The sequence below is a fragment of the Ovis canadensis genome, chromosome 25 (assembly GCF_042477335.2).
Source record: "Ovis canadensis isolate MfBH-ARS-UI-01 breed Bighorn chromosome 25, ARS-UI_OviCan_v2, whole genome shotgun sequence".
Taxonomy (NCBI): Eukaryota; Metazoa; Chordata; class Mammalia; order Artiodactyla; family Bovidae; genus Ovis; species Ovis canadensis.
This window is the reverse complement of record NC_091269.1, coordinates 58,928,611-58,955,073: the sequence shown is the minus strand read 5'-3', so window position 1 is coordinate 58,955,073 and position 26,463 is coordinate 58,928,611. Positions and strand designations below refer to the sequence as shown.

General features: G+C 42.0%; 1 protein-coding gene across 1 annotated transcript in view; it reads left to right on the top strand.

Annotated features, from left to right (window-relative positions):
• Nucleotides 1–26,463, top strand: part of GLUD1 (glutamate dehydrogenase 1) — a 39,555-nt gene that overhangs the window by 8,466 nt on the left and 4,626 nt on the right. Inside the window, exons 2-11 of the mRNA XM_069572375.1 lie at nucleotides 6,145–6,225; nucleotides 6,779–6,834; nucleotides 7,706–7,769; nucleotides 11,618–11,712; nucleotides 17,706–17,885; nucleotides 19,927–20,064; nucleotides 21,560–21,697; nucleotides 21,954–22,034; nucleotides 22,648–22,771; nucleotides 23,868–23,959. Of these exons, the coding sequence (XP_069428476.1) occupies nucleotides 6,145–6,225; nucleotides 6,779–6,834; nucleotides 7,706–7,769; nucleotides 11,618–11,712; nucleotides 17,706–17,885; nucleotides 19,927–20,064; nucleotides 21,560–21,697; nucleotides 21,954–22,034; nucleotides 22,648–22,771; nucleotides 23,868–23,959 (1,049 nt within the window). The remainder of the gene's footprint in view (nucleotides 1–6,144; nucleotides 6,226–6,778; nucleotides 6,835–7,705; nucleotides 7,770–11,617; nucleotides 11,713–17,705; nucleotides 17,886–19,926; nucleotides 20,065–21,559; nucleotides 21,698–21,953; nucleotides 22,035–22,647; nucleotides 22,772–23,867; nucleotides 23,960–26,463) is intronic.

Here is a 26,463-nt window from a genome sequence, read left to right as displayed (position 1 = left end):
CTTTCGATTTTTTTTCCTTCTAGAAAAACTTAACTGTACACCAATCTTAGGCTCTTGAAGGTAGTAAGGAAAATCTTTGGGAATTACGTTAAAAGGCTGAGAAACATTTTGTGCTGTGTCTGGTTTGCAGATGTCTGCATTTCACTGATGTTCTTTTCAAACATCTGGATACTAGTTAGCTCAAAATAAGTATATATTAGGTTAACTTCTCTGGAGAATCAAAGGAGTGATTACAAAGTTCTATTACCAACCCTTCCTCCAATGTTACTAAGTTTGATAAATAATAAACATTGTCCTGGGTGGTGTTTCTTTAGTTTACTCTGGTGAATTGAAAGCACAGATTACTGTGAGCCATAGTCCTTGACTTCAGACCCCCTTTCTTTCTCTTGTTTTACTTTTCGTTTTATATTGCAGTATAGTTGATTTGCAGTGTTAGTTTCAGGTGTACAGCATAGTGATTGAGTTATACGTATGTTTATTTCTGTTTTCAGATTCTTTCCCACAGAAGTTATTACAGAGTACTGAGTAGGATTCCTATACAGTAGACCTACCTATACAGTAGGTCCTTGTCGATCTGTTTTATATAGTGTGCATATGTTAATCCCAACCTTCTAATTTATTCCTTTCCCCAGTTCCCTTTCTAGTGCACCCAGCAGTGGAGTTAGGCTTTCCATTGGAAGCATCTACCTCCATTATTACATCTGTTGTTCAAAGACCCAATTGATCTCTTCGCAAACACTAGTAGTGCTGATGTCAGCATAGGCCCTGAGACTTCAGGGTACCCAAAAACTCTCTGTTGGTCTTGCTTACCTTTAGCCTTCTCTGCCACAGAAAAGAGGGAAAGAAAGCCTTGGTTCTATAAAAAATGAGAATATTCATACTGAAAATAAGGTCCTTCTTGCTTCATTTTGGTTTAAAATGTTTTTAAGTTTTTCTGATTTTCTTTTATGCATGTGGGTATTTGGCTTTATGCGTAACTTTGTCTTAATGCGTAACTTTGTCTTAATATAGTATCTCCCAATCCACTGAATTTACAGATTTAGTGGAAATATTGTCTTCTTTGCAGTCATATTCTTAACATCAGTTAGAATGTGATGAAGAATTTTTCAGATGGCAGTATATTTTTAGTAATTTTCTTTGATTTCCAATCCCAAAGGAAGAAGAGTAACCAACTATCCCTTGGGTGTAGGTAATTTCCTGTATTACTAGAGTTTGTTAACCTGTTATCTCAAGTGTTTAGTGCGGAGTACTTGTTGAGGTTGTTTTTTTTCCCCCTCAGATTAATAGTGTGAGTCACTCTGTACTAGTATATCTGCTGATTTCCAGAATTAAAAACATTCATGTATTACTAGTTAGAAAGTTAAAATAAAAGCATGTGTCTTCTTTAGCCCAGGCACCCCTTGCACTGGTTTCTAGGTTCCTCTCTGTGTCTACCCTTATCTGTTCCAAGGCTTATTCCCCTGACTCCACTACTTTCCTTGTAGTCATCCCTTGCCTCAATTCACTGGAAGTCGTCATTGGTTCCTAGCCTGCAGAAAATGCCTGTGGAATGAGAGGTAATTTATGTAACTTCTTCAGTGTCTTTGAGTTGAACTCTGTAAATGGGTGTGGCTAGGAAAGAAAATTTCACTTTACAAACAGGAATTCCTGGGTGCCATCCAGTGGAAACATGTTTTTTCTTACATGCACAGTTTCTGACTCATCATTCCACGACTTCTGCAATAAAATAGACGTTTTGTTTACACCATGTAGAAAGAAGGGTCTGGTTTCCAATGAGCATGTAAGTCTAGAACTTAAATTTCTGTATGATTTCTGAATGTTAATGTTTCAAGCCGTTTTTCGTTGAAGGCACTAGTTATAAGCACTGGGAAGGGAAAGTATAACTTTTTCCCCACTTAAGAAACGAAGGGGGGCTTCCCTGGTGGTCCAGCAATTAAGACTTCCCCTTCTAATGCAGCGGGTGCTGGTTTGATCCCTGATTGGGGAGCTAAGATCTCACATGCCTCCGGGTGAAAAAACTAAAACACACAACAGAAACAATATTATAACAAATTCAATAAAAAAAAAAAACTCGTCCACATTTTAAAAAAATCTTTTAGAAAAAAGAAGTTCATATAATTTAGTGACTACTTGCACAGACTCATATATTTAACTTATATGTGGAGTACATCATGAGAAACGCTGGGCTGGAAGAAGCACAAGCTGGAATCAAGATTGCCGGGAGAAATATCAATAACCTCAGATATGCAGATGACACCACCCTTGTGGCAGAAAGTGAAGAGGAACTAAAAAGCCTGTTGATGAAAGTGAAAGAGGAGAGTGAAAAAGTTGGCTTAAAGCTCAACATTCAGAAAATGAAGATCATGGCATCTGGTCCCATCACTTCATGGGAACTAGATGGGGAAACACTGTCAGACTTTATTTTTTGGGCGGCTCCAAAATCACCACAGATGGTGACTGCAGCCATGAAATTAAAAGACGCTTACTCCTTGGAAGAAAAGTTATGACAAACCTAGATAGCATATTCAAAAGCAGAGATATTACTTTGCCAACAAAGGTCCATCTAGTCAAGGCTATGATTTTTCCAGTGGTCATGTATGGATGTGAGAGTGTGACTGTGAAGAAAGCTGAGCCCTGAAGAATTGATGCTTTTGAACTGTGGTGTTGGAGAAGACTCTTGAGAGTCCCTTGGACTGCAAGGAGATCCAACCAGTCCATCCTAAAGGAGATCAGCCCTGGGTGTTCATTGGAAGGACTGATGCTGAGGCTGAAACTCCAGGACTTTGGTCACCTCATGCGAAGAGTTGACTCATTGGAAAAGACCCTGATGCTGGGGGGGATTGGGGGCAGGAGGAGAAGGGGATGACAGAGGATAGGATGGCTGGATAGCATTACCAACTCAATGGACATGAGTTTGGGTGAACTCCAGGAGTTAGTGATGGACAGGGAGGCCTGGCGTGCTGCGATACATGGAGTCGCAAAGAGTCGGACACAACCGAGCGACTGAACTGAACTGAACTGCACAGACTCAAAGCACACTGATAAAAGGGCTTTATATATAATAAGAAAAATGCTGGTTCTTAATAGTGCACTACTTTACCACCCATATGAATTTATCTTGAGAAGTTAAAGTCAAAGTTCACTGAACTGCTTAAAATGCTATCCATTTAGACTTTTGAAATGTACATTTCTTTGCTATTTGCCACTACTTTGTAATACTTACTATAGAAGTGAAAATAGTTGAGAGTGAAGTGTTGACCACATGCAGACACCACGCCAGCTGCCTCATACACACTATCCCAAGCAATTCTGGTGTGAAGCCTAAGAACATTGCTTATACCTCATTGCTCAACCAGGTGAGCAGGTGTAGACATCCATTGCAGTTGCTGTTTGAGTGGGGATTCACTTGTTAGAAAATGATGGGCACTGCACCCAACCCAGATTCCTGGCCTAGCTTAGTTTCCACTAAATGATATGCCTGCTGCTTAGTCATTTCAGTGACGTCCAACTCTGTGCAGCCTGCCAGGCTCCTCTGTCTATGCAGTTCTCTAGGCAAGAGTCCTAGAGTGGGTTGTCATACCCTCCTCCAGGGTATCTTCACAAGCCAGGGATCAAACCCAGGTCTCCTGCATTGCAGACAGACTACTGCTAAGCCACCAGGGAAGCCCCATTAACATGCCTAAGTAATGCCTATTCATTCAGTTCAGTCGCTCAGTCATGTCCGACTCTTTGCGACCCCATGAATCGCAGCACGCCAGGCCTCCCTATCCATCACCAACTCCCAGAGTTCACCCAAACTCACGTCCATCGAGTCAGTGATGCCATCCAGCCATCTCCTCCTGCCCGCAATCCCTCCTAGCATCAGAGCCTTTTCCAATGAGTCAGCTCTTCGAATGAGGTGGCCAAGGTATTGGAGTTTCAGCTTTAGCATCAGTCCTTCCTATTCATTAATTTGTATAAACACATTTTAGTATTTAAGCAATTTTTTAGCTTAACCAAGGAGATGAAAGATCTAAGATGTTTTTGAAGGAAATTGGAGATAAAAAGAAGTGGAAAATATCCTGTGTTCATAGATTGGAAGAATTCATAATATTAAAATGTCCATAATACCCAAAGTAATCAATGGGTTTAATGCAACCCCTATCAAAATCTCGTAACAGTTTTTCAAAGAACTAGAAAAAAATAATCCTAAAATTTGTATGGAACCACAGAAGATCTTGTATAGCCAAAACAATCTGGAGAAAAAAGAATAAAGCTGGTGGTATCATGCTCCCTGACTTCAGACTATACTACAAAGTTACAGCAATCAAAACAGTGTGTTTCTGGCACAAGAAAGACACATAGATCAATGGGGCAGAATAGAGAGCCCATAAATAAGCCCACACACTTACAGTCAGTTCAGTTCAGCTCAGTTCAGTTCAGTCGCTCAGTCGTGTCCAACTCTTTGTGACCCCATGAATTGCAGCACCCCAGGCCTCCCTGTCCATCACCATCTCCCGGAGTTCACTCAGACTCACATCCATCGAGTCTGTGATGCCATCCAGCCATCTCATCCTGCCCCCAATCCCTCCTAGCATCAGAGTCTTTTCCAATGAGTCAACTCTTCGCATGAGGTGTCCAAAGTACTGGAGCTTCAGCTTTAGCATCATTCCTTCCAAAGAAATCCCAGGGCTGATCTCCTTCAGAATGGACTAGTTGGATCTTGCAGTCCAAGGGACTCTCAAGAGTCTTCAGTTAATCTACCAAAAAGGAGGCAAGACTATACAATTGGGAAAAGATACAAAAATAAACTCAAAACTTAAAGACCTAAAGGTAAGATCGGAAGCCATAAAACTTTTAGAGAAAAACAAAGGCAGAACACTCTGACATAAATCATAGCAGTATTTTTTTTTTTTTTTTTTGGATCTGTCTCCTAAGGCAAAGGAAACCAGCAACAAAGTGAAAAGACATTATCTACTGTCTGGGAGAAAACATTTGGGTTAAACATCTAAAGTGTATAAACAGCTCCTACAACTCCATACTAAAAAGACAATCTAATTTAAAAATAGAAGACCACAAATAGCAAATGTTGGTGAGGAAGCAGAGGAAAGGGATCACGGTAGAGCTGGTGGGAGTGTTAATTGGTGCAGCCAATCTCTGGAAAACTGGAGGTTTCTCAAGAAAAATAAAAGACAGAACTACCATATGATTTAGCAGTTCCACTTCTGGGAATATATATGAAAATAACTAATTTCAAAAAGATACACGCACCTCAGTGTTTAGAGCAGCATTATTTGTAATAGCCAAAATATGGAAGCACTCAAAGTGTCCAACCGATGAGCAGATAAAGATGTGGTGTGTATGTATTTTCTATATTCTATCCATTTGAATATCTATATGTTGTTATTCAGTTGCTAAGTCATGTCTGACTCTTTGTGACCCCATGGACTACAGCACACCAGGCTCCTCTGTCCTCCACTATCTCCCAGAATTAGCTCAAATTTGTGTCCATTGAGTCAGTGATGCCATCAAACCATCTTATCCTCTGTCGCCCCCTTCTCCTCCTGCCCTCAGTCTTTCCCAGCATCAGGATCTTTTCCAATGGGTCAGCTTTCTGTGTTGTTGACCAAAATATTAGAGCTTCAGCATCAATCCTTGCAATGAATTTTCAGGGTTGATTTCCTTTAGGATTGATTGATTTGATCTCCTTGCTATCCAAGGGGCTTGAGTCATCTCCAGCACCACAATTCAAAAGCATCAGTTCTTTGGTGCCCAGGCTTTTCTATGGTCCAACTCTCATATCCATACATGACTGCTGGAAAAACCATAGCTTTGACTATCCAGACCTTTGTGGGCAAATCTTTTTCTCTAAAATATCAGAATACTTAAATCAAATCCAGTGCTTATTCTGTTGGGGCATACAGGATCTTAGTTCTCTTGACTAGGGATCAAACCTGTACCTCTTGCATTGGAAGGCAAAGTCTTAACCACTGGGACACCAGGAATCTCTATCTGTTACTGACTCTTTAATTATAAGCTACTTTAATTGTTCTTTAAAAAGTGTGGACATTTTTAAGTTCTTGTATTTTTTTTAACATGCTGGAAGGATGTTTTAAATACATCCCCTCTTTCTCACCCCATCTTTTTTTTTTTTTAAACAACCAGGTATCCGTTACAGCACCGATGTGAGTGTAGACGAAGTTAAAGCTCTGGCTTCTCTGATGACGTATAAGTGTGCAGTGGTTGGTAAGTGATCTCCGTTGTTGCTGCCTAATAAGAACTCTGGGAAAATATGTTTGCATACAAGGTTACTTTTAAGATGTTAGAGAAATATACCTTAAGAAAAGTGTTTGGGGTTTGTTTTGCTTTTTTTTTTTTAGGTTGCGAAAGACTTACATCATTTTTTTCTATAAGTCTTGGTTTACCTTTTTGTAAATGGGAAACTTTTTATAGGAATTAACTGAATTTTCCTGAAGTGTAGATATTTGTTTAAATCCCTTTCTATACTCTGTGAATAAGACCAAAGATAGTCTTATTCATACTGTACTTTTCATAATACAAGAAAAATACTTTGTGACGTTTTAGAAGTAAGGCACTCTGATTAGATATGCACTGTAATTTGCATCCTCTTAGAATTTATATCACATCATTTGAGGAGAGATCGTTGCGGGCTTGTTTACTGAACTTTCCAAAACTAAAGCTAAAAGCATCACACTGTTATAGTCTTACGTAGTGCTTTCTGCCTTTTAGATTCTTGTATCCTTTATGTGGAATCACGGCTTTCAAACTTCTCTTTCAGATGTGCCATTTGGGGGTGCCAAAGCTGGTGTTAAGATCAATCCCAAGAACTATACTGTAAGTATCAAAATGACGTTAGTGCACATGGCACGTTCATAAAGGGCTTGAAATCACTGTGCTTCTGTGCATCCCTTGTACCGGTGAGATTAGTGGTTCCCTTGCTTTGAAAAGCAATGGAGAAACAAGTAGACAACTAGCGCCTTGAATGTTCTGCCAGATAAAGCTCGCCTGCTCACAGCAGTGTCCTGTTTCATTTTCCGACTTGGTTAAAAGGTAGTAAGTATACATTCATATTCTTAGGCATTTGTGTGCATGTTTATTATATATGGCTGTAATGTAAATACACTATATAAATATATACTAATACAGCTATGATCTGAGGTTTTTATGTTGGGATCTCAAGGTTTTAGTGATATGGAATTTGGTAAAAATTTTGTTTATCCTATCAATTCCAAGTTAATGTTACTAATTAGCCTCTGTATTACGTTTAATAAATTATATGAATATCTGCATACAAACAATATATATGTTTTTTAAATTGTGATTAAATGAAAATAAACCATGAGGCTTGCCCACAGGCTCCTATATCAATGCAAGAAGAACAAGAGTGAGCACTGTGCTCCTCTGTTGCTTGTTATTCAAGCACTAAGTCTTGTCCAACTCTGCGACCCCGTGGACTGCGGCATGCTAGACTTCCCTGTCCTTTTTAGGTAACCTAATTTTTGGTCTCAGAAATGTAAATTTTAATTTCCATTTAGAATGGAAATGCCTACTTTAGGAGTTGTTTTTCTGAAGATTATACAAGATAATATGAAAATGTTCTATAAGTAGAAAATAGGATGCTCCTGTTAGTTACCTCCTCTAGTGGTTTTTCTATCAAAAATTATTTTTTCATTGTTGTCTATGTTTTCACCTTTCTCCTTTACAGGATAACGAATTGGAAAAGATCACAAGGAGGTTCACCATGGAGCTGGCAAAGAAGGGCTTTATTGGTATGTATTGCCATGTAGGTGTCCACAGTGTGGGAACATCTAAAAAGTAGTTGTCATGATTTTAAACTCCTGCTTTTGTCTGTATATGGATACAGACATGGATGGACTTGTCCTTTTCCTTTGAGAACTTGGGTTCTGTGTAAAACATGGTGAGCACACCAGAGCACATTCGTGACTCCGCTCTAATAGAAAAGTTCACGTTCTCGGTATACAGGGTGGACAGCGGCGGAGGTCACTTGCACCTCTTCTCCTTGTACAGACATAACATTATAAGATTTTTGATCACTGTAATAGCATTGAACCACAGGCACAGTCACAATTGTGACATCCAAAAAGATTTTAGGAACTAAATAATACCTTCATCATAAATAATTTTTAATATGCGAAAAGGAGTTTTGCAATAGTAATCCTGTTCGGAAAGCAGTGAGAAAACATGCTGTTTGGAATCGGAGGCTGAAGCAGGCCTTTCCCTTCAGAGAAGTGGGCGCAGGCTGGGAGGTGTGGAGGCTCATTCTCATGACTCACTCTGCCATCACTGGCTGATTCCTGGGGCTCCTAATGTTTGTTACTAGGAGTTTTTGCCGGTCAGACTAAATTTCTGAGGGTACTGATACTCATTTCTTTATGGTTTTGTATCATAGTATTATGTGTATCATACATTATTTGGTGTGAGATGTGAGTATTCTTTGATCTATAATTATTATTTAATCTGTTTAAGTTTCAAGCAAATTAAACCTGTTTATTGTCCCGAAAGATTGATTTGTGGTAAAGTAAATAAATAAATAAATAAATAAAATGGTTTGATAGAATTTTGCTACCGTAGTTTAACATAGTAAACTCAGAAAACTAAGCAGGAAAGAAAAGCTCCTTTTTCTGTTTTCCTGACCCTCTGTTTTTCTTTCTTAGTGTTCTTCTCACTGTTGACAAGTTCCTGTTGACTTAATGTATCCCTATTTTGAAGTTCCCCTTCTAGTAACACGAGAACTTTACTAGGTTTGTCCTGTCTTTCATAATTTAAAAGGCATTTGGCTTCTTGGCACGTCCTCCCTGGCCCTGCTGTGGGCTTTGCTTGCAGTCACTGTACAGGGGAACCACTAATGAGGTGGCAGAGTAACTACCAATTCTGGTAGCCTTTGTAATTTTTTACATCATAGCTTAGCTTAAACCTCAAACATATTTAATAGTCTTGAGTGGTATCAGACTTTATTCAGTTGTATTTATTGCCCGTATATAGAGTATATACAACTTAATTTTCTCTATATTGATAAGAACCCTGTAATTTCACAGGTTAAAAAGTGATTCATTAAAACACTGAAAGCTTAAATATTAGCAATTTAACTTTTTTTGTTTATGTGTAAAAGCTTTACTAAGCCACTCTGCAGCTAAGCTGACATCTGGGCCCAGAAAGCTTTGTAGCCTAAGAGGGAGGCAGTTGGCTTTCTTTTCCTCTCTCTAGGGGACAGAGTTAGTCCTGAGCAAACCTTTGGAACTGACATCATTATTTTCTCACTTGCCTTTCCACAGAGTTTCAGATTATGAGTTAGACCTGAGTCTGGGTCTTAGCCCTGTCATATTGAATGAGTTTAAGGTCAGCTTTTCAATTTTTTCCAAAAAAAAATGTTGTCACCTGGGGTTTTGGTAGGGATACTTTGAATCTGTTGACTTATCTGTAGTGTGTTACCATCTTAACCATACTGAGTCTTCCCGTCCATGAGTACTGAATGTCTTCCCATTTGTCTAATCATATTTTATAGTTTTCTAGGTACAAGATTTGTACTACCTATTGTTAAGTTTATTCATAAGTATTTTATTTTTTCTGATACTGTTCTAAGAGCTACTGGTCTTCAGTATTCTTATGAAGTCTTTCATATCGAGATAATACTGGCCTCATAGAATGAACTGAGAAGTAGTCCTTCATTTTTCTTTTTTTTACTTTGTGAAAGGGTGTTACTTCTGTTATGTGCATTTGGATATCGTCTTTTAAACTGTGGGGCTCCCTTTTCATCCCCCCATATCTCCGTGCCCCAAAATTACCTGTTTAGCTTTTCCTCTATACTCCTGCGAAAGCAGTTGCTTTTTTCAGTCAACTTTTTATCTTATTTTACTGTTACAGGATTGAGTGTTAAAAGGCTAGACTTTCACACCTGTACTTTGTAAGGTATTTGAGAATTTACCTGTAACTCGGGAATTATTTGTAATCTGTGTATCCCTATACATTGATTTTGTATGAAGTAGTAATAATACTTTGTAGTTTTACTTCGGGTGGTGGTGGTAACAGTCTCTGAGTCATGTGACTCTTTTGCAACCCCATAGACTGTATGTAGCCTTTCCTGCTCCTCTGTCCATGGGATTTCTCAGGCAAGAATACTGGATTGGGTTGCCATTTCCTTCTCCAGGGGATCTTCCCGATCTGGGGATCGAACCATGTTTACTGCATTGCAGGTGAATTCTTTACTACTCAGCCATCTGGGAACCTCTAAAAGGATGCAGGAGCAATTTGTCATTTTAAAGTTGTGGTTTTCCTTTTATAAAGGCAATGAGTTTGTATTTTACAGTTGAAACAATATAGAAAGCTATAAACAAGACTGAACTCTAAATATAGTGAAAAAGTTTACCTTTCTAAACCTCTGCATACGTTTGTATGGAAATAAGTATAGTTATTACACATGGGTATATATAGAGACGGACTTCTCTAGTGGTTCACCGGTAAAGAATATGCCTCCCAAACTTGCAGGAGATGCAGGTTTGATCCCTAGGTTGGGAAGATTCCCCAAAGGACATAGCAGCCTACTCCAGTATTCTAGCCTGGAAAATTCCATGGACAAAGGAATCTGTCAGGCTACAATCTATGGGCTTGCAGAGAGTCTGACACAACTTAGTGACTAAACAATAACAAATGTATAAAGAAAGAAAAATTTATATGAATGGGAACTTGGACTTGCTATACAAAACCTGCTTTTTTCTCCACATGTACGTTTTAATGATGATTCCAAGTCATTTACATGGGTGCACATCATTTGAAACTGCTGAATAGTATTTCTTTGCATGATATACTGTATTTTAGTTAACTGCTCCACTAAACAGGTTGTTTTGTATTCTTCCTTACCATTTTGATGAGCATACTTCTATATATTCCTGCCTTTACAGATTTAAGTGGGCACCATTTAATGCATTTCCATCTGAGATCTCATAGGACATCAGCATTAAGACTGTCATTGTTACTTGTCACTGCCTGTGGGCTAACTTCTTGTTACCTTCAAACCATTTAATCTGCTGCTTTGAGGAACTGAAAGCCAAGGTCTAAAACTTTCTGTACAGAGTAAGCTTGTAATAATAGGTCAAAGCAGGATTCTGTCACAGGTAAAAGTACTATGGGCTTAACACAGTTGCCTCAGCACTGTGTGTTTTTGCTTCTTCCACTTGGTGAGGAGGGCTTACATCCCCAGGAAGCAGGCATGTCATTGTGCTGTGTCACACATAAACTTTCTAGCTGCAGCCTCCGTATGCCACTGCAGTCTCTAAGTGCAGTTTAAGGAACCGAGGTCGAGAGAGGTTAGACTGGTTTGCCCGTGCTTGCACACTCGGAAGTCTGTTGAGTGGTGTGTCTGTTGTACGGAGCTGATTTCCAAACTCGGAGCGAGTGAACACTACTGGGAGAAGTTATGTAACACTGTGGGTGTCAACTTTGTAATGGAACATTTAGTATTTCTGTGATGTGAATTAGTAACCTGGATGAAATCTGAAGTTTTCTAGCCATGGTAGCTTTGTTATTATAGAGAACTGCAAGGGTGTGTTTGAGATGCATTTGTCTTAAACATTGGTGCCGTGCCCTTTCTCTGTGTCCCCAGGTCCTGGCATTGACGTGCCCGCCCCAGACATGAGCACAGGCGAGCGGGAGATGTCCTGGATTGCGGACACCTACGCTAGCACCATAGGGCACTATGTGAGTACCCACCGAGGCCCTGAAGGCTACGTTTGTTATCTGTCAGAAGTAACAGTTCGAATGATGATGTATATAAGGGGAAAATTCATCGAGTTTGTCTCCTCTCCTTTAATTATGCCTCGTTTTATATATTATTTTACTTCCTGTCCGTCTTACATCATGAGCTTCCCTGGTGGCTCAGTGGTAAAGAATCTGCCTGCCAATGCAGGAGAGACAGGTTCAATCCCTCGGTCAGGAAGATCCCCTGGAGGAGGAAATGGCAGCCCACTCCAGTACTCTTCCCTGGGAAATCCCACTGATAGAGGAGCCTGGCAGGCTGCAGTCTACGGGGTTGCAAAAGAGTCAGACACAAGTTAGTGACTAAACAACAATCTTACATCATAAATGTAGTGAACTTGGGTTAGGCTTTTACTCACATGCAATCCTGTTCTCAACACTGGGATGGGACCCTCAAAGATCACCTACCAGGGCAGGATTCCTTACAAGACAGTAGATGGGAAATAAAGACGCGTTCAATTCGGGCTTTTCCCTCAAAGAAACTAAGACACATTAAGCAGATAAGGTATGGAGATACTGTGATAGCAGGGTGGGAGAGTTTCTGAAGGCAGGCTTCCTGGAAGAAGGTATTTGGTCAGGGCTAGACCTTAAAATTTCTCCCGGCAATCTTGATTCCAGCTTGTGATGCTTCCAGCCCAGCGTTTCTCATGATGTACTCTGCATATAAGTTAAATAAGCAGAGTAACAGTATACAGCCTTGATGTACTCCTTTTCCTGTTTGGAACCAGTCTGTTGTTCCATGTCCAGTTCTGACTGTTGCTTCCTGACCTGCATATAGGTGATGGACAGGGAGGCCTGCCGTGCTGCGATTCATGGGGTCGCAAAGAGTCGGACACAACTGAGCGACTGAACTGAACTGAACTGAGACCTTGAAAATGGATAGCATTCAAATGTGGGGATTTGGGGAATAGGCAGAGAAGCTGTAGAGCTCGGATTGCCTGAAGACAAGGCATATTTAGAAAGGTAACAGAATGAAGAAGTACATGAAAGAATAAGAAAATACTCAAGTCCCAGTGTTTTTGTTTTACGTGCTAGTCAGCAGGGAGCCTTTGATGCTGACTCTTCCTTAGGGGAGAGGGGCTGGCCGCAGTGTTAGGCTGGAGCAGAGAGACGGCCTCCACAGTGTCAGCATCCGCCTTCCCAGCCTGGGAGCCACGTGGCTAGGGAGAAGCACTGCCTCAGAGGTAGACTCAGCAGTACGGGGCCGCACGTGTGGGACCAAGGCGAAGGACAAGGTTGAGTCAGAGGGCACCAGGAGGGCTTGAGTCTCTGGGCTGCATAGAAGTCGTGCCGCTGACACAGAACACAAGGACGGTTGATGTTCTGTCCTTGAAGGGGTGGAGCCTTGAAAACCACTCAGGAATAGAAAGAGAAAGGAACTGAAGAAAGACACTTTGTTACCCAAAACCTGGATTCACCTGGATGGGTGTTAGGCCAAGACATGACCAGACTGAAGGTGGGCTAGGCTTACCAGTCAGCACTAGGGATCTTTCCCAAAGCAGCGTCTCCCCAAACAGCAAGAGCGGGAGCCTGTTAAGCTAAGGGTACATGCATATTCATGGAGGGGCTTGGGTGGTTGGCAGAGTCCAAGCTTTAGGTGACTGAACTTAGGAAGAGCAGAAAAGGTCAGCATCTTCCTTTGGACTTCAGCTGATCTGATGGTTGAGTGCTGAGACCTGTCCAAGTACAAGCACTGTGGGCAGGCTCAGGTAGCAGAATGGCTTTTCTTTTGTGAGGAAGGCTTTTCCTGATTCTCTTCCTCTAAGAACTCCATACCCTCACTGCTCGCAATTCTAAAAATATAGAGAGATCACTTACTACATGCGGGGCTTATAAAGTACAAGCAAGGTGGGAGGGGGGTTCAGGATGGGGGACACATGTACACCCATGGCTGATTCATGTCAGTGTATGGCAGAAACCACTACAATATTGTAAAGTAATTAGCCTCCAATTAAAATAAATTAATTAATTTTTTTTAATTGGAGAATGAAAATAATAAAGTACAAGCAAGGTGTTCAATACAATTGGGGTAAAGGCTAGAAGGAAGCGTTTTGATGGCATGAAAAGAGTACTGGGAACCTAACCACATCTCTGGAGTAGGATCAGAAAAGCCTCCTTGAGATGTAACCTTTGGTCTACACTCTGAAAGAAGAGTACTTATCAACCAGGAGAAGTGGTGCTAGCCAAGGGTTAGAGGCAGAAGGAAGCACCTGGGTCCTTATGTGAAAAGAAGCGAACCCGAGAGGCTGAGGGAAGCCAGAGTAGAGAGGGCATGAGAGAGGCCCGCAGAAGAGAGTCAGACCAGATTCCTACCTTGCAGGCGACAGCAAGGACTTTGGTCTTTGTCCCGAAAACAGAGGGAAGCCAGTGAGGTGCTAAGTGAGCAGGTGTGTGCCACAGGAAGCTTCACCGTGTGTGCAGCAGAAAATGGGATTGCTGGGGAGAGAAGGCTACCCAGGAGCCCCAGAGCGCTGCTGGCCTGCCACAGAATCGAGAGGATGGGCAGACTGCAGAGTATTTGCGGGGTGGAGGGGGAAGCAGTTAGTTACAAAAGAATGAGAAGTACCAAGAGCTCTGCGTTGTGGATGCTGGGGGTGGTTCTGAGGAGACGCCAGTTCAGCAGCTAGGCTGGAATGGTGAGGATGGAGCCAGACTCCGTGGGGGCCGTGGAGAGTGAAGTAGGGCATGAACAGTAGCCTTCGCTTAAGAAAAGCGGCGCTGGCTAGAAGGCAGCTTGAAAGGTGCCTGTTTTCCAAAGAGAAAGGTTTTGTTGTTGTTTGGCATGTCGATTGGCTGTAGGCCGCGGATTCATCTTTTAAGGGCCCGAGGGAAAAATCAGCCTTAGAAGAGGAGGAATATTGTTTCCTGGGAAAGAGAGGAAGGTGGCCACAGCATCTAGTTGTGAAATTTAGACTTGTCTCTTTTCCTGAGGTGACACAGTGTGTGTGTAGTCGGGAGCACGGGTAAACACCCTGGGTTCTAGAACGGGTTCCTTCACATGCCAGCTCTGTGACCTGCGGCAAGTGCCTTAAGCTCTGTCTCGCATTCCTCTTCTAGAAAATGACAGTAGCACCTACTTCATGTGATAGCCATTAGGATTAAGTGAGTCAGAGAATAATGTGGCTCTTGGTAACCACAAAAAGTAAGTATAAATACTACACCAGGCAAATTCTACAAATCCCCTAAAACAGGAGCAGTCTGAGGCACTTCAAAGAATTTTGGTTTTGACTGCCATTCCCAAAAGGTTGCTTTTCTATGTTACCTTCTTACGTTAAATGAGCTCTGGGTATGGTCTTTTTAAGCAAAGCATTAGACTGAATAGGACAAAGCAGTGGGCAATACATTGTTATTTCCTAGCTCATTCCCAAAGGTGACAAAAGAAAGTCTTGTGAGGCTTTGCCAACTAAACCTTAAACTAAACGCTGGTAAAAGACTGTCCTTAAAGTGATAGGAAATCCAAAATCAGGGCCAGGCCTCAGATAAGAAGCCATAGTTTTTGTTACTTGTGTTCAGATGTGAGGGTACTGGAAAGCAAGCAAGTTCTCCACCCTGGCCCAGGCTTTCCGGAACAATTAAGTATGCGGGGCAGCTCACAGCCAGCCGGCACAGTGCCTGACCTCAGAGAGGATCACTGTCAGCTCCAACATTTGCATTTTCTCTGTTCAAAAGCATTTGGCACCTGGTTTGTAATTCTGTATTCATAAGCATTAACTATTCATGAAGGAAAACTGTGGGAAAACTACTAATACCATAAATCACTTTACTGGACCATTTTGGTTTTTTTATTTTATCCTCTTTGTTGGTAATGATACAGCTAACACAATCCTAAATTCTCTCTGTAAAAGTATTTATAGTCATTTTTTAACTTCTCCAGCTAGAACATTGGAGGGTAAGGGATATGGTATGAAATAAGGCACTTTATCTTATTTCACACGGGTGACAAATGGCCTCAGTTTATTAAACTGTACATACTGTAGCCACTGACGTAAAATGCTTCTTGTATTTTATATTGACTTCCTGTATGTATTTGGACTGTTTTCTCATGTCCCGCCCATCAGTTTATCTATTGCACACTGTTCTGGTTGCTACAATTTTCCGTTCAGTTCAGTTCAGTCGCTCAGTTGTGTCTGACACTTTTTGACCCCATGGACTGCAGCTCGCAAAGCTTCGCTGTCCATCACCAACTCCCGGAGCTCACTCAGACTCATGTCCATTGAGTCAGTGATGCCATCCAACCACCTCATCCTCTGTTGTCCCTTTCACCTCCCCCCTTCAATCTTTCCCAGTATCAGGGTCTTTTCAGATGAGTTAGTTCTTCACATCAGGTGGCCAAAGTGTTGGAGTTTCAGCTTCAGCAGCAGTCCTTCCAATGAATATTCAGGACTGGTCTCCTTTAGGATGAACTGGTTGGATCTCCTTGCAGTCCAAGGGACTCTCAAGAGTCTTCTCCAACACCACAGTTCAAAAGCTTCCATTCTTTGACGTTCAGCTTTCTTTCTAGTCCAACTCTCACATCCATACATGACTACTGCAAAAACCATAGCTTTGACTAGACAGACCTTTGTTGGCAACGTAATGTCTCTGCTTTTTAATATGCTGTCTAGGTTGGTCATAACTTTTCTTCCAAGGAGCAAGCATCTTTTAATTTCATGGCTGCAGTCACCATCTGCAGTGATTTTTGGAGCCCAAAAAAATGAAGTCTGTCACTGTTTCCCCATCTATTTGCCATGAAGTGATGGGACCAGATGCCATGATCTTCGTTTTCTGAATGTTGAGCTTTAAGCCAACTTTTTCACTCTCCGCTTTCACTTTCATCAAGAGGCTCTTTAGTTCACTTTCTGCCATAAGGGTGGTGTCATCTGCACATCTGAGGTTATTGATATTTTCTCCCAGCAATCTTGATTCCAGCTTGTGCTTCATCCAGGCCAGCATTTCTCATGATGTACTCTACATATAAGTTAAATAAGCAGGGTGACAATATACAGCCTTGACATAACTCCTTTCCCAATTTGGAACCAGTCTGTTGTTCCATGTCCAGTTCTAACTGTTGCTTCCTGACCTGCATACAGATTTCTCAGGAGGCAGGTGAGGTGGTCTGGTATTCCCATCTCTTGACAAATTTTCTACAGTTTGTTGTGATCCACACAGTCAGAGGCTTTGGCATAGTCAATAAAGCAGAAATAGATGTTTTTCTGGAACTCTCTTGCTTTTTCCATGATCCAGTGGATGTTGGCAATTTGATCTCCGGTTCCTCTGCCTTTCTAAATCCAGCTTGAACATCTGGAATTTCAGTTTATGAGCATTAGTGGTTTTTTTTGGTGTTGTTTTTTTTTTTTTGAGCATTACTTTACTAGCATGTGAGATGAGTGCAATTGTGCGGTAGTTTGAGCATTCTTTGGCATTGCCTTTCTTTGGGATTGGAATGAAAACTGACCTTTTCCAGTGCTGTGGCCACTGCTGAGTTTTCCAAGTTTGCTGCCATATTGAGTGCAGCACTTTCACAGCATCATCTTTCAGGATTTGAAATCGCTCAACTGGAATTCCATCACCTCCACTAGCTTTGTTCATAGTGATGCTTTCTAAGGCCCACTTGACTTCACATTCCAGGATGTCTGGCTCTAGGTGAGTGATCACACCATCGTGGTTATCTGGGTCATGAAGATCTTTTTTGTACAGTTCTTCTGTGTATTCTTGCCACCTCTTCTTAATATCTTCTGCTACTGTTAGGTCCATACCATTTCTGTCCTTACTTTATGTTAAATTCCTAGAAACCCTGTTTCTCCCATCAGAAAGTACAATATACTTTATTATATATTTTCTAGGAACAAGAATCTGAAAAAGGGAGATTTGTCTCTGTTGATGAAAGTATACCTTAAAGACACACTCACTTCTAATGAGTATAATTTAAGTTTTGTGCCTTTTTTTTTTTTTTACAGGATATTAATGCCCACGCCTGTGTTACTGGTAAGCCCATCAGTCAGGGTGGAATCCATGGACGGATCTCTGCTACTGGCCGGGGAGTTTTCCATGGGATTGAAAACTTCATCAATGAGGCTTCTTACATGAGTATTTTAGGAATGACACCAGGATTTGGAGATAAAACATTTGCGGTTCAGGTAAAAATGTTTGTTGCTGTCTTAAGGAATGGCTGATAAATAGGCCGTGAGTTTTTCAGTGTGTGTAGATTTGCAGGTTTTAACAGTTCTGTTGGAGTACGGTTGACTTGCAGTGCGGCGTTAGTTTCTGTCGTGCAGCAGTGATCTGGGTGTACATGCATGTAGATTCTTTTGCATTATGGTTTGTCACAGAATAGTGAATACGTTTTCCTGTGCTATACAGTAGGACCTTGCTTTTTACCCTTCTCATATTCACATCTGCTAATCCCAGACTCCCAGTCCACTCCTCCTTCGCCCCCTCCCCCTTGCCAACTACACGTCTGTTCTCTGTCTGTGAGTAGCAGCAGTGGTCTCCTGTGGTCTTAGGGGACTGTTTTTCGTGTGGGTGCATCCCTATGTAACCTGCATGGGTTTGGTGTTGTTTCGTGCGAGGGCCGTCTGTAGTGTGGATGCCTGCTGCCTCTTTCCTCAGTGTATGCTAGCCGTTATCCCCTGGATAGGAAGTGTGACTGGGGTTGTGACCAAAGCCTGCACTGGATATTCAGCGAGGCCACCCCTTTGCTATGCACAGCCCAAGGGCTCAGCTCTGATTTCGGCCCCACTCTGTGCATGGGAAATCTGCTGGTGCCAGCTCCAAGAGCCCAGCAAGGGGACAGCAGGGTGCGTGTTCCCAGTGCCTGCAGAGAAAGAGGGTGCTGTGGCAGCCCTGCCCCTCGCTTCAGATGCCCTTAACAGTGGCACATCCTTATACTGCTGTGCCTATGGCAGGGCCAGGCTTCTTCACACACACTCTGTTGCGACCATACCACACTCACTGTCTCCATGCAGCCAACAGCAGTCCTCCCCTAGGTCTGTCCTCTCAGCTCCGAGTTTCAGCACCCACCTCCACCTCTACCAGCAGACGTGCATTTCAGGCTAGGTGCGCTGGGTGGTGGCATGGGCAGTCTGTGCAGGTCTCTTCTCTGCCCTGCCTGCCACAGAACAGTTGTGCTCTCTTCGGAGCCTCTAAACCCCTTTCCTGATCCCCCCACCTGCGAGGCGGCTTCCCAGGATACAGGACCCTCTCCCTTCTGTAGCTGCCTTCCAGGGCTTCCCTGGGGGCCCAGACAGTAAAGAATCCACCTGTAGTGCAAGAGACCCGGCTTCACTCCCTGGGTCGGGGAGGACTCCCTGGAGAGGGGAATGGCTACCTACTCCAGTATGCTTGCCTGGAGAATTCCATGGACAGAGGGGCCTGACAGGCCACAGTCCATGGGGTCACAAAGAGTCGGACACAACTGAGTGATTAACACTTTTACACTTTAATTGCAGGGACACAGGTCCCATTCCACTTCCCTTTTTTTTTTTCTTTCATCCTAAAGATCTATTAATGGAAAGATCTAAACTAATAGATCGTTCGTGTCCTTTCAGGTGTTTGAGGCCTAGTGATTAGTAGGTATTCTGTGAAAATTGTTCCATTCGTAGAGCTATTTTTCATGTATTTCTGGGAAGAGGCGAGTTCCACATGCTCTCCGTTGGAGCCTCTAGATTTGCAGTTTTTAAAATTCGATTCTTTGGATCTCTTAAGGTTTAAAATGGACATTTGCAGGGTAATACATCCTCTTAAACTATTATGTGTATACACGGTGATCCAGTTTTCAGCTTTTGATTGATGTTTGATTAGTTTGCTTAGAAGAATCGAAATTAAGTTGAATGCTACTTTAAAATAAGACTCATATTCCTCCCAGTTAGTGACTTACTTTTCATGAGCATAGGACATCTGGCCATCAGGGCCTGAGGTCCTAGGTAGTTGCCATTTCTTTATAAGTCAGCAAGCTGCTCATAACTGAATGTCTTCAGGACTCACTAGCACAAATTACAAAGGGTTGAGTTCTGAATTCCAACACACAGAAATTTATTATTGAAGAGAGACATGGATTCTTTTGTCAAAAGAATTTTGAGAATTACTTCTAAACTAATAGAATGTGTATTGGTCAGAATATGACTTAACCATCTGTGCTAGGACTTCGATTTTTGTCTCATGCACAACTGTTGTTCACAGGGATTTGGTAATGTGGGCCTGCACTCTATGAGATATTTACATCGTTTTGGTGCTAAATGTGTTGCTGTTGGTGAGTCTGATGGCAGCATATGGAATCCAGATGGTATTGACCCAAAGGAACTGGAAGACTTCAAACTGGTATGTTATTCTAATATCTGAGGAGTTTGACCACCTGGGTGTTATAAAGTTGAAATAAGCATTATTGAAATCTGTTTCTGTTGCTTTTTTTAGATTAATTTTTATTGGGGTATAGTTGATTTACAATGTTGCATTAGTTTCTGCTGTACAGTGAAGTGAATCAGTTACACATATATCTACTTTTTGGGTTCTAGCCCAGGTAGGTCATTTACAGGGTATTGAGTAGAGTTCCCTGGGCCATACAGTAGGTTCTTACTGGTTATCTGTCTCTGTATGTAGCAGTCTGTCAGTCCCAATCTCTCGGTTTATCCCTCCCCCGCTTTCCCCCTGGGTAACCATAAGTTGACTTTCTGCACCTGTGACTCTGTAGACAGGTTCGTTATGCCCCTGTTTAGACGGCACATGCAAGCAATGTCATGCGTTTGTCTTTCTCTGTCTGACGTTCCTGACCCAGGAGGACAGTCTCTAGGCCCATTCGCGTCACTGCCAGCGGCATTGCTTCGTGCCTTTTTCTGGCTGAGTGATACCCCACTGTGTATATGTCCCGTCTCTTCTCTGCCCGTTCCTCTGTCAGTGGACATTTATGTTGCTTCTATGCCCTGGCTGCTTACATATATCTTTTTTAATTATAGTTTTCTCCAGATACATGCCCAGGAGTGGGATTGCTGAATCATACTGTAGCTCTATTTGTAGGCACCTCCATGCTATGCTTCACATTGGCTATGCCCATTTACATTCCCGCCAACAGTATAGGTGGGTCCCCTTTTCTCCACAACCTCTCCAGCATTTATTGTTTGCAGATTTCTTGTTGATGGCCATTCTGACCAGGGTAAGGTGGTACCTCATTGTACAGCTGTTTTGTTTTTAATATTTTATGTATTTATTGGCTGTGCTGCATTTTCATCGCTGTGCTTTAGTTGCGGTGAGCGGAGGCTACTCTCTAGTTGCCACGCGGGGACTCCTCATTGCAGTAGTTTCTCTTGCTGCAGCACAGGCTGCAGGGCACGAGAGCCTCGGCCGTTGCCACTCCTGGGCTCTGGGGCGCAGGCTCAGTAGTTCAAGTGCACAGACTTAGTTGCCCCAAGGCATGGGGATTGTTCCCGGATCAGGGATCAAACTGGTGTCCCCTGCATTGCAAGGTGAATTCTTAACCTCTGAACCACCAGGGAAGCCCTTCACTGTAGTTTTGATTTGCATTTTTCTAATAACTAGTGATGCTGAGCATCTTTTCATGTGCCTCTTGGCCATCTGTATGTCTTCTTTGGAGAAATATCTGTTTAGGTCTTCCATTCATTCTTGTGTTTGCTTTTTAATGAGCTGCATGAGTATATTTTGGAGATTAATCCCTTGTGGGTCTCTCCATTTGCAAATATTTTCTCTCTTCTGTGTGTTGTCTTTTCGCTTTGTTTGCTTATGAGACTTCATGTTATAGGCACTGAACATAAACATTTAAACTCTGTTGCAGCCATTAATTCTGATTTTTAATCAATCATAGCAACATGGAACAATCCTGGGCTTCCCCAAAGCAAAGATCTATGAAGGGAGCATCTTGGAGGTCGACTGTGACATACTGATCCCTGCTGCCAGCGAGAAGCAGCTGACCAGGTCCAACGCGCCCAGAGTGAAAGCCAAGGTGACATGCTGGCGGGCCCAGCCTTACTGATGGGACTGAAGGTCGCAGAAAGGCTCCAGTGGGCTTCTTCTTTAAAAAAAAAAAAAAGCTTTACTGGGGTGTAATGCACATATAGTTCCCCAGCATGCAGTTTAAAGGGGAGTTTTTTGTCTCTCTCACAGCCCTCTCCCATGCACACATCTCTCTGAGGCTCAGCTGGAGGGGATTTCACAGTGTTATCAATCAGGATTTCTCTATGTTTCTAACTTTCTTGCAGATCATTGCTGAAGGTGCCAACGGACCAACAACTCCAGAAGCTGATAAGATTTTCCTAGAGCGGAACATCATGGTTATCCCAGTAAGTAAACTATGTTTGCCAGGTTTTATATGTGCTCAGAGTCATACTGGTGTTTTTGCAAGGAATTGTGGGGAGAGGATTGTTAGCTTCCCAAGCCTTAGTGAATGTTTCATCTTTATTTTGCTTTCAAGAAAATAAAGTGGAAGTGTGGTTAATATAATAAGCCTGTCCAAAAAAAAGAGATGGTTCACTTGGACCTGAACATTTTCTTTCAACTTCAGGCTCTTTCTTGAGTATGTATTTAGACTTCTTAAATCCAGTTATATAAATGTTAAATGTGCTAGAAATACTACTGTAGCTTGCAAATGTTCCTCGCTCCTTTCACTCAGAAAGGTAATGTGAGTAACACGTGCTTAAGTTTTTCAGTGGTTAAGCATGGGGTCTGTAGCAAAAGGCCATTAGAAGTTCGTGTTGACTTGCGATGCATTTTGAAGAATTCGTTTTGCTGCAGGCACTTTAAAAATTTCAGTTAAAGTGCATTTCTTAAGGACAAAATTTCTGCCCCTGTCTAAGATATATATGGGAAGTCTGAAATTTAATCTGCTTTCACACTGAGCTCTTGTGTTCACGGTAAGCTTTTACTAAAGCCGTCATCTCGTTTCTTTGTCTCTAGGACCTCTACTTGAATGCTGGGGGAGTGACAGTGTCCTACTTTGAGTGGCTGAAGAATCTGAATCACGTCAGCTATGGTCGTTTGACCTTCAAATATGAAAGGGATTCTAACTACCACTTGCTTAGTGAGTTCTGATTATTGTATTCTCTAAGAGTAATCTTTTGGACCATCTAAAAGGTTGGGGAAAGCTTGTGTTTAATAAAAGGACTAATTTTTTTTTTTGCCCCCCAGAAATTCCAAGATAATTCTGATATGCATCTGGGTTTTAAAAAGTAATTACAGGTTTTTCTATTAAGTGGTAGTTTTGGTGATATAGAATTCTGTTATTTTTCTGTTGACCAATAATGATACAGTGGTATTAAGTAAATAATAGTTACATAATTAGATGTTTTTTTCTTTTAGTTTTTTAATTTTTTTTTTAAACTGGAGGATAATTGCTTTACAGTATTGTGTTGGTCTCTGCCATACATCAACATGAATCAGCCATAGGTATACGTAAGTCCCCTCCCTCTGGAACCTTCCTCCCTCCCTTCTTGTTTAATCTCAGAATAGGAAACCATTCTGTCTCATGAGTCTTAGACCAAAACTATACAATTCCTTTAGAGGTATTCAATATATGAACTCTCCAGAATGTATTTATATTCCAGTGTTTATTCTGCAAGTGTTCCCAGAACATAATCTGTAAGTTAGTAGTATATAAAGAGTATCGTTTTAAACCCTGTTGATACTCATCCATTTCTTTCTCAGGTTGCTCTTGGTAGATACCTATCTAGTGTCAGGAATTTTTTTGCATCTTCTGATAAGAATGCTGTTTGTCTTTGACTAGAGTAGGCTTCAGAGTTAACACTAGTATTTTCCTCAAGCTAAAATAAGACCAAGACCTCCAGCTGAGCTTTACTGAGCCCACTGAGAATCTGGGTGAAGTTTTCCATCAATTCCTGTTCCTTTTTCTTTTTAACAGAGCCAAGGAAAACCCTGGTAATGGGTGTTATGGAAACAGATCGGTGACCTAAATTCACACTTACATAGGAATTTGGCAAAGTGCTTTATTCTTTTTAGCTCAGTTTTAAAATGAGTAACCCTTTTATGTCATTAGCGTTGAAGGTTTCTAAAACTACTCAGTTTAGGATTGTGAATATAGTTTGGGATTACTTTTGGTTGTATTTCATTTGTTTTCTCCTACTAGCAAAATTTTATCTTCATTTCTCGGCTTTTTATAGTGTCTGTTCAAGAGAGTTTGGAAAGGAAATTTGGAAAACATGGTGGAACTATTCCCATTGTACCCACAGCAGAGTTCCAAGACAGGATATCGGTGAGTGTGCTCGTGACAGTATTTTCCATACACGGCCTGCTCTCTTCTTTAGATGAGGCCAGGCAGGTTAAATGGGCTTGAGGGGTGGTGATCAGCATGACGATTACATGACTTCCCTTTTTATTATGTTCTAAAAATGGAGTATCTCAGTGTGAAATAATTCATGGTTCTACTGCTTTTGATACTTTCACAATATAGATGACTCAACGAGTGATTCTAACACGATTATGAAGAATTATTGTGTACTGTGACTCTCAAGCTTTAGAGAAATAGAACTGAAAAGTAAACATTAGATTGACTTACATAAAGATGGAAATTGCAACATGGACGCATTAAGAAAACAGATGAGAACAGATGTTTTATGTTAATTAGCTCTCAATAGAATATACTGATACACATCATAAAGAGAATCTCCTTGCCAGTAAATGGCAGACATCATGAAAAAAAATCACAGGAAATAGGCTTAGAAGAAATGTTTAACCTCACTGTTAAAGAAATACAAATTAAAATAAGGATCCTTTAATGTATTAAACTAGCATAAACAATGGATCTTATACTCACCATGTCTGTGGTGAAGCAGTTGTACCTTTATTCTGATGACAGTGCAAAAATGTTATTAAAGTGTTCCTGCTCTTTGACACTATAATAACATCCCTTCTGGGAATTAATCCTACAAAAACAGTTCTAAAGGAGAGGAATGATTCTGTGCATGATGTCACTGAACTGTGTGTGTAGTCATTTTCAAAATTAGGTTTGATTTAACGTTCTGGTGGGGGGGAGGGCCAGCAAATGGCTAAATTATATATCTTATGAGATAGTCCATCATAGAAAATAATTTAAGACTGTTACCACATGGGGAAATGTTAAGGGCTTTGTTTTGAACGAGACAATGTTTTTTCCACTCTGGATACTAACTGTTCTCTTCAAAGAACCTTCCTGTTCTCCACAACTATGTATCCCTTAGTTTTGGTCCCTCCTTCTGGAATACCCAGACCCACGCCCTGCTCGAGTATCATCACATCTCTGTTCCCTGGAAGTTCCCTCTGTGTGCCAGCATGTCATCTGTCCTTCCATCCCAGGGGAGTCACGTGCGTTCCCAGCCCCCACTGCTGCAGCAGCTCGCCCCATGTCGCAGCACATGGCCTGCCACATAGCAGCCAGTGTATCGGCCTTGCAACTTTCAGATGCTTTCAGTGCTTCCAATTTTCAATTTTAAGGCTGTTTCTCACCTCTTATTGACCTATTTATTACAGGAGTTTTGTAATAAGTTTTAGCTGAAAAACGAGTTTTTGCGCCCAGCTCCTTTCCTCTAGGCTCCCCCTCCCCAGCCGTGATCTGGCCCTGCCAGGACCTGTATCATTGACCTGATCGTCTTTTCACTGTCCCTCGTTACCCCTGTCTTCACTTAAATTCCGTTCGCCATCATTGCAGTCACTCCCTGGTCTCGTTTTGCTTCATCACACCCCCTTGTTAACACCAGGACCTGATGGAATGCCGTGCGCCGCCTCCTCCGCTCCTTCCCTGTAGCAGGAGGCCCAGGGACTCTTCAGACTCTCACTTCAAGTAGGCTCTCAGTTCCCCAGCAATTGAGCTACTTTCCCTGTTCCACTCATCTTCTCACTTTCCTGGTGATTCTATCATATTTTCTCCCTTTCCCCTCCCCTGCACTCCAGTTCATGTCCTGGGATCTGTTCACAGAAGAGTGAAGCATCAGGGAACCTGCACCTCTACACAGCTTCTGGTGTCTGTGCCCTGTTTCTGTTATAGAGCAACGCTTTGTGCTTCCATCTCAGCCCGCACCTTGTTCTGGGCAACCAGATGACCTGCTTTCAACTTCCGGCAAAACTTTGCCTCTTTTGCACCATCAGTTTTCCCTCTTCAGTCTTTGCTATCAATGTAACAAATGCTTTCTTAAGAAAATATAAATCTTTCAATCACACTTGCCCTTCCAGGTCTTATCATTTTTACTTCCTATATAACAAGGGCCTCCCTCTGTGGCCTATTAGGAACCAGCTGCACAGCGGGAGGTGAGCAGCAGGCAAATAAGTGAAGCCTCATCTGTAGTTACAGCCACTGCCCATTGCTGGCAGTACCACCTGAGCTCCGCCTCACAAGCCCTACTGTGACTGGCACATGCCCCACAGCATTTAGTGCCTGATGATGTGAGGTGGCGCTGAAGCAGTGGCGCTAGCACTGTGGAGCCGCCGCAGATACAGGTCATCAGCAGATCTGCCTGCACAGAGACCGCAGTAGATCAGCTGCTTGCAGCTCATGTCAGAACGCTGTCAGCGAGTGGGAAATGATGGTGAGCTGTATACTTCATTATATACCACAGTGTGATAACAGGAATAAAGTGCACAGTAAACGTGCTTGAGTCACCCCAGAACCGTCCTTCCTCCCCAGTCCATGGGAAGATTGTCTTCCCCAAAACCCGTTCCCGGTGCCAAAAGTAGGGGCCTCTGCTAACCAGCATACCTCCGTAAGAGGCGCACGTGCTCTGTTCT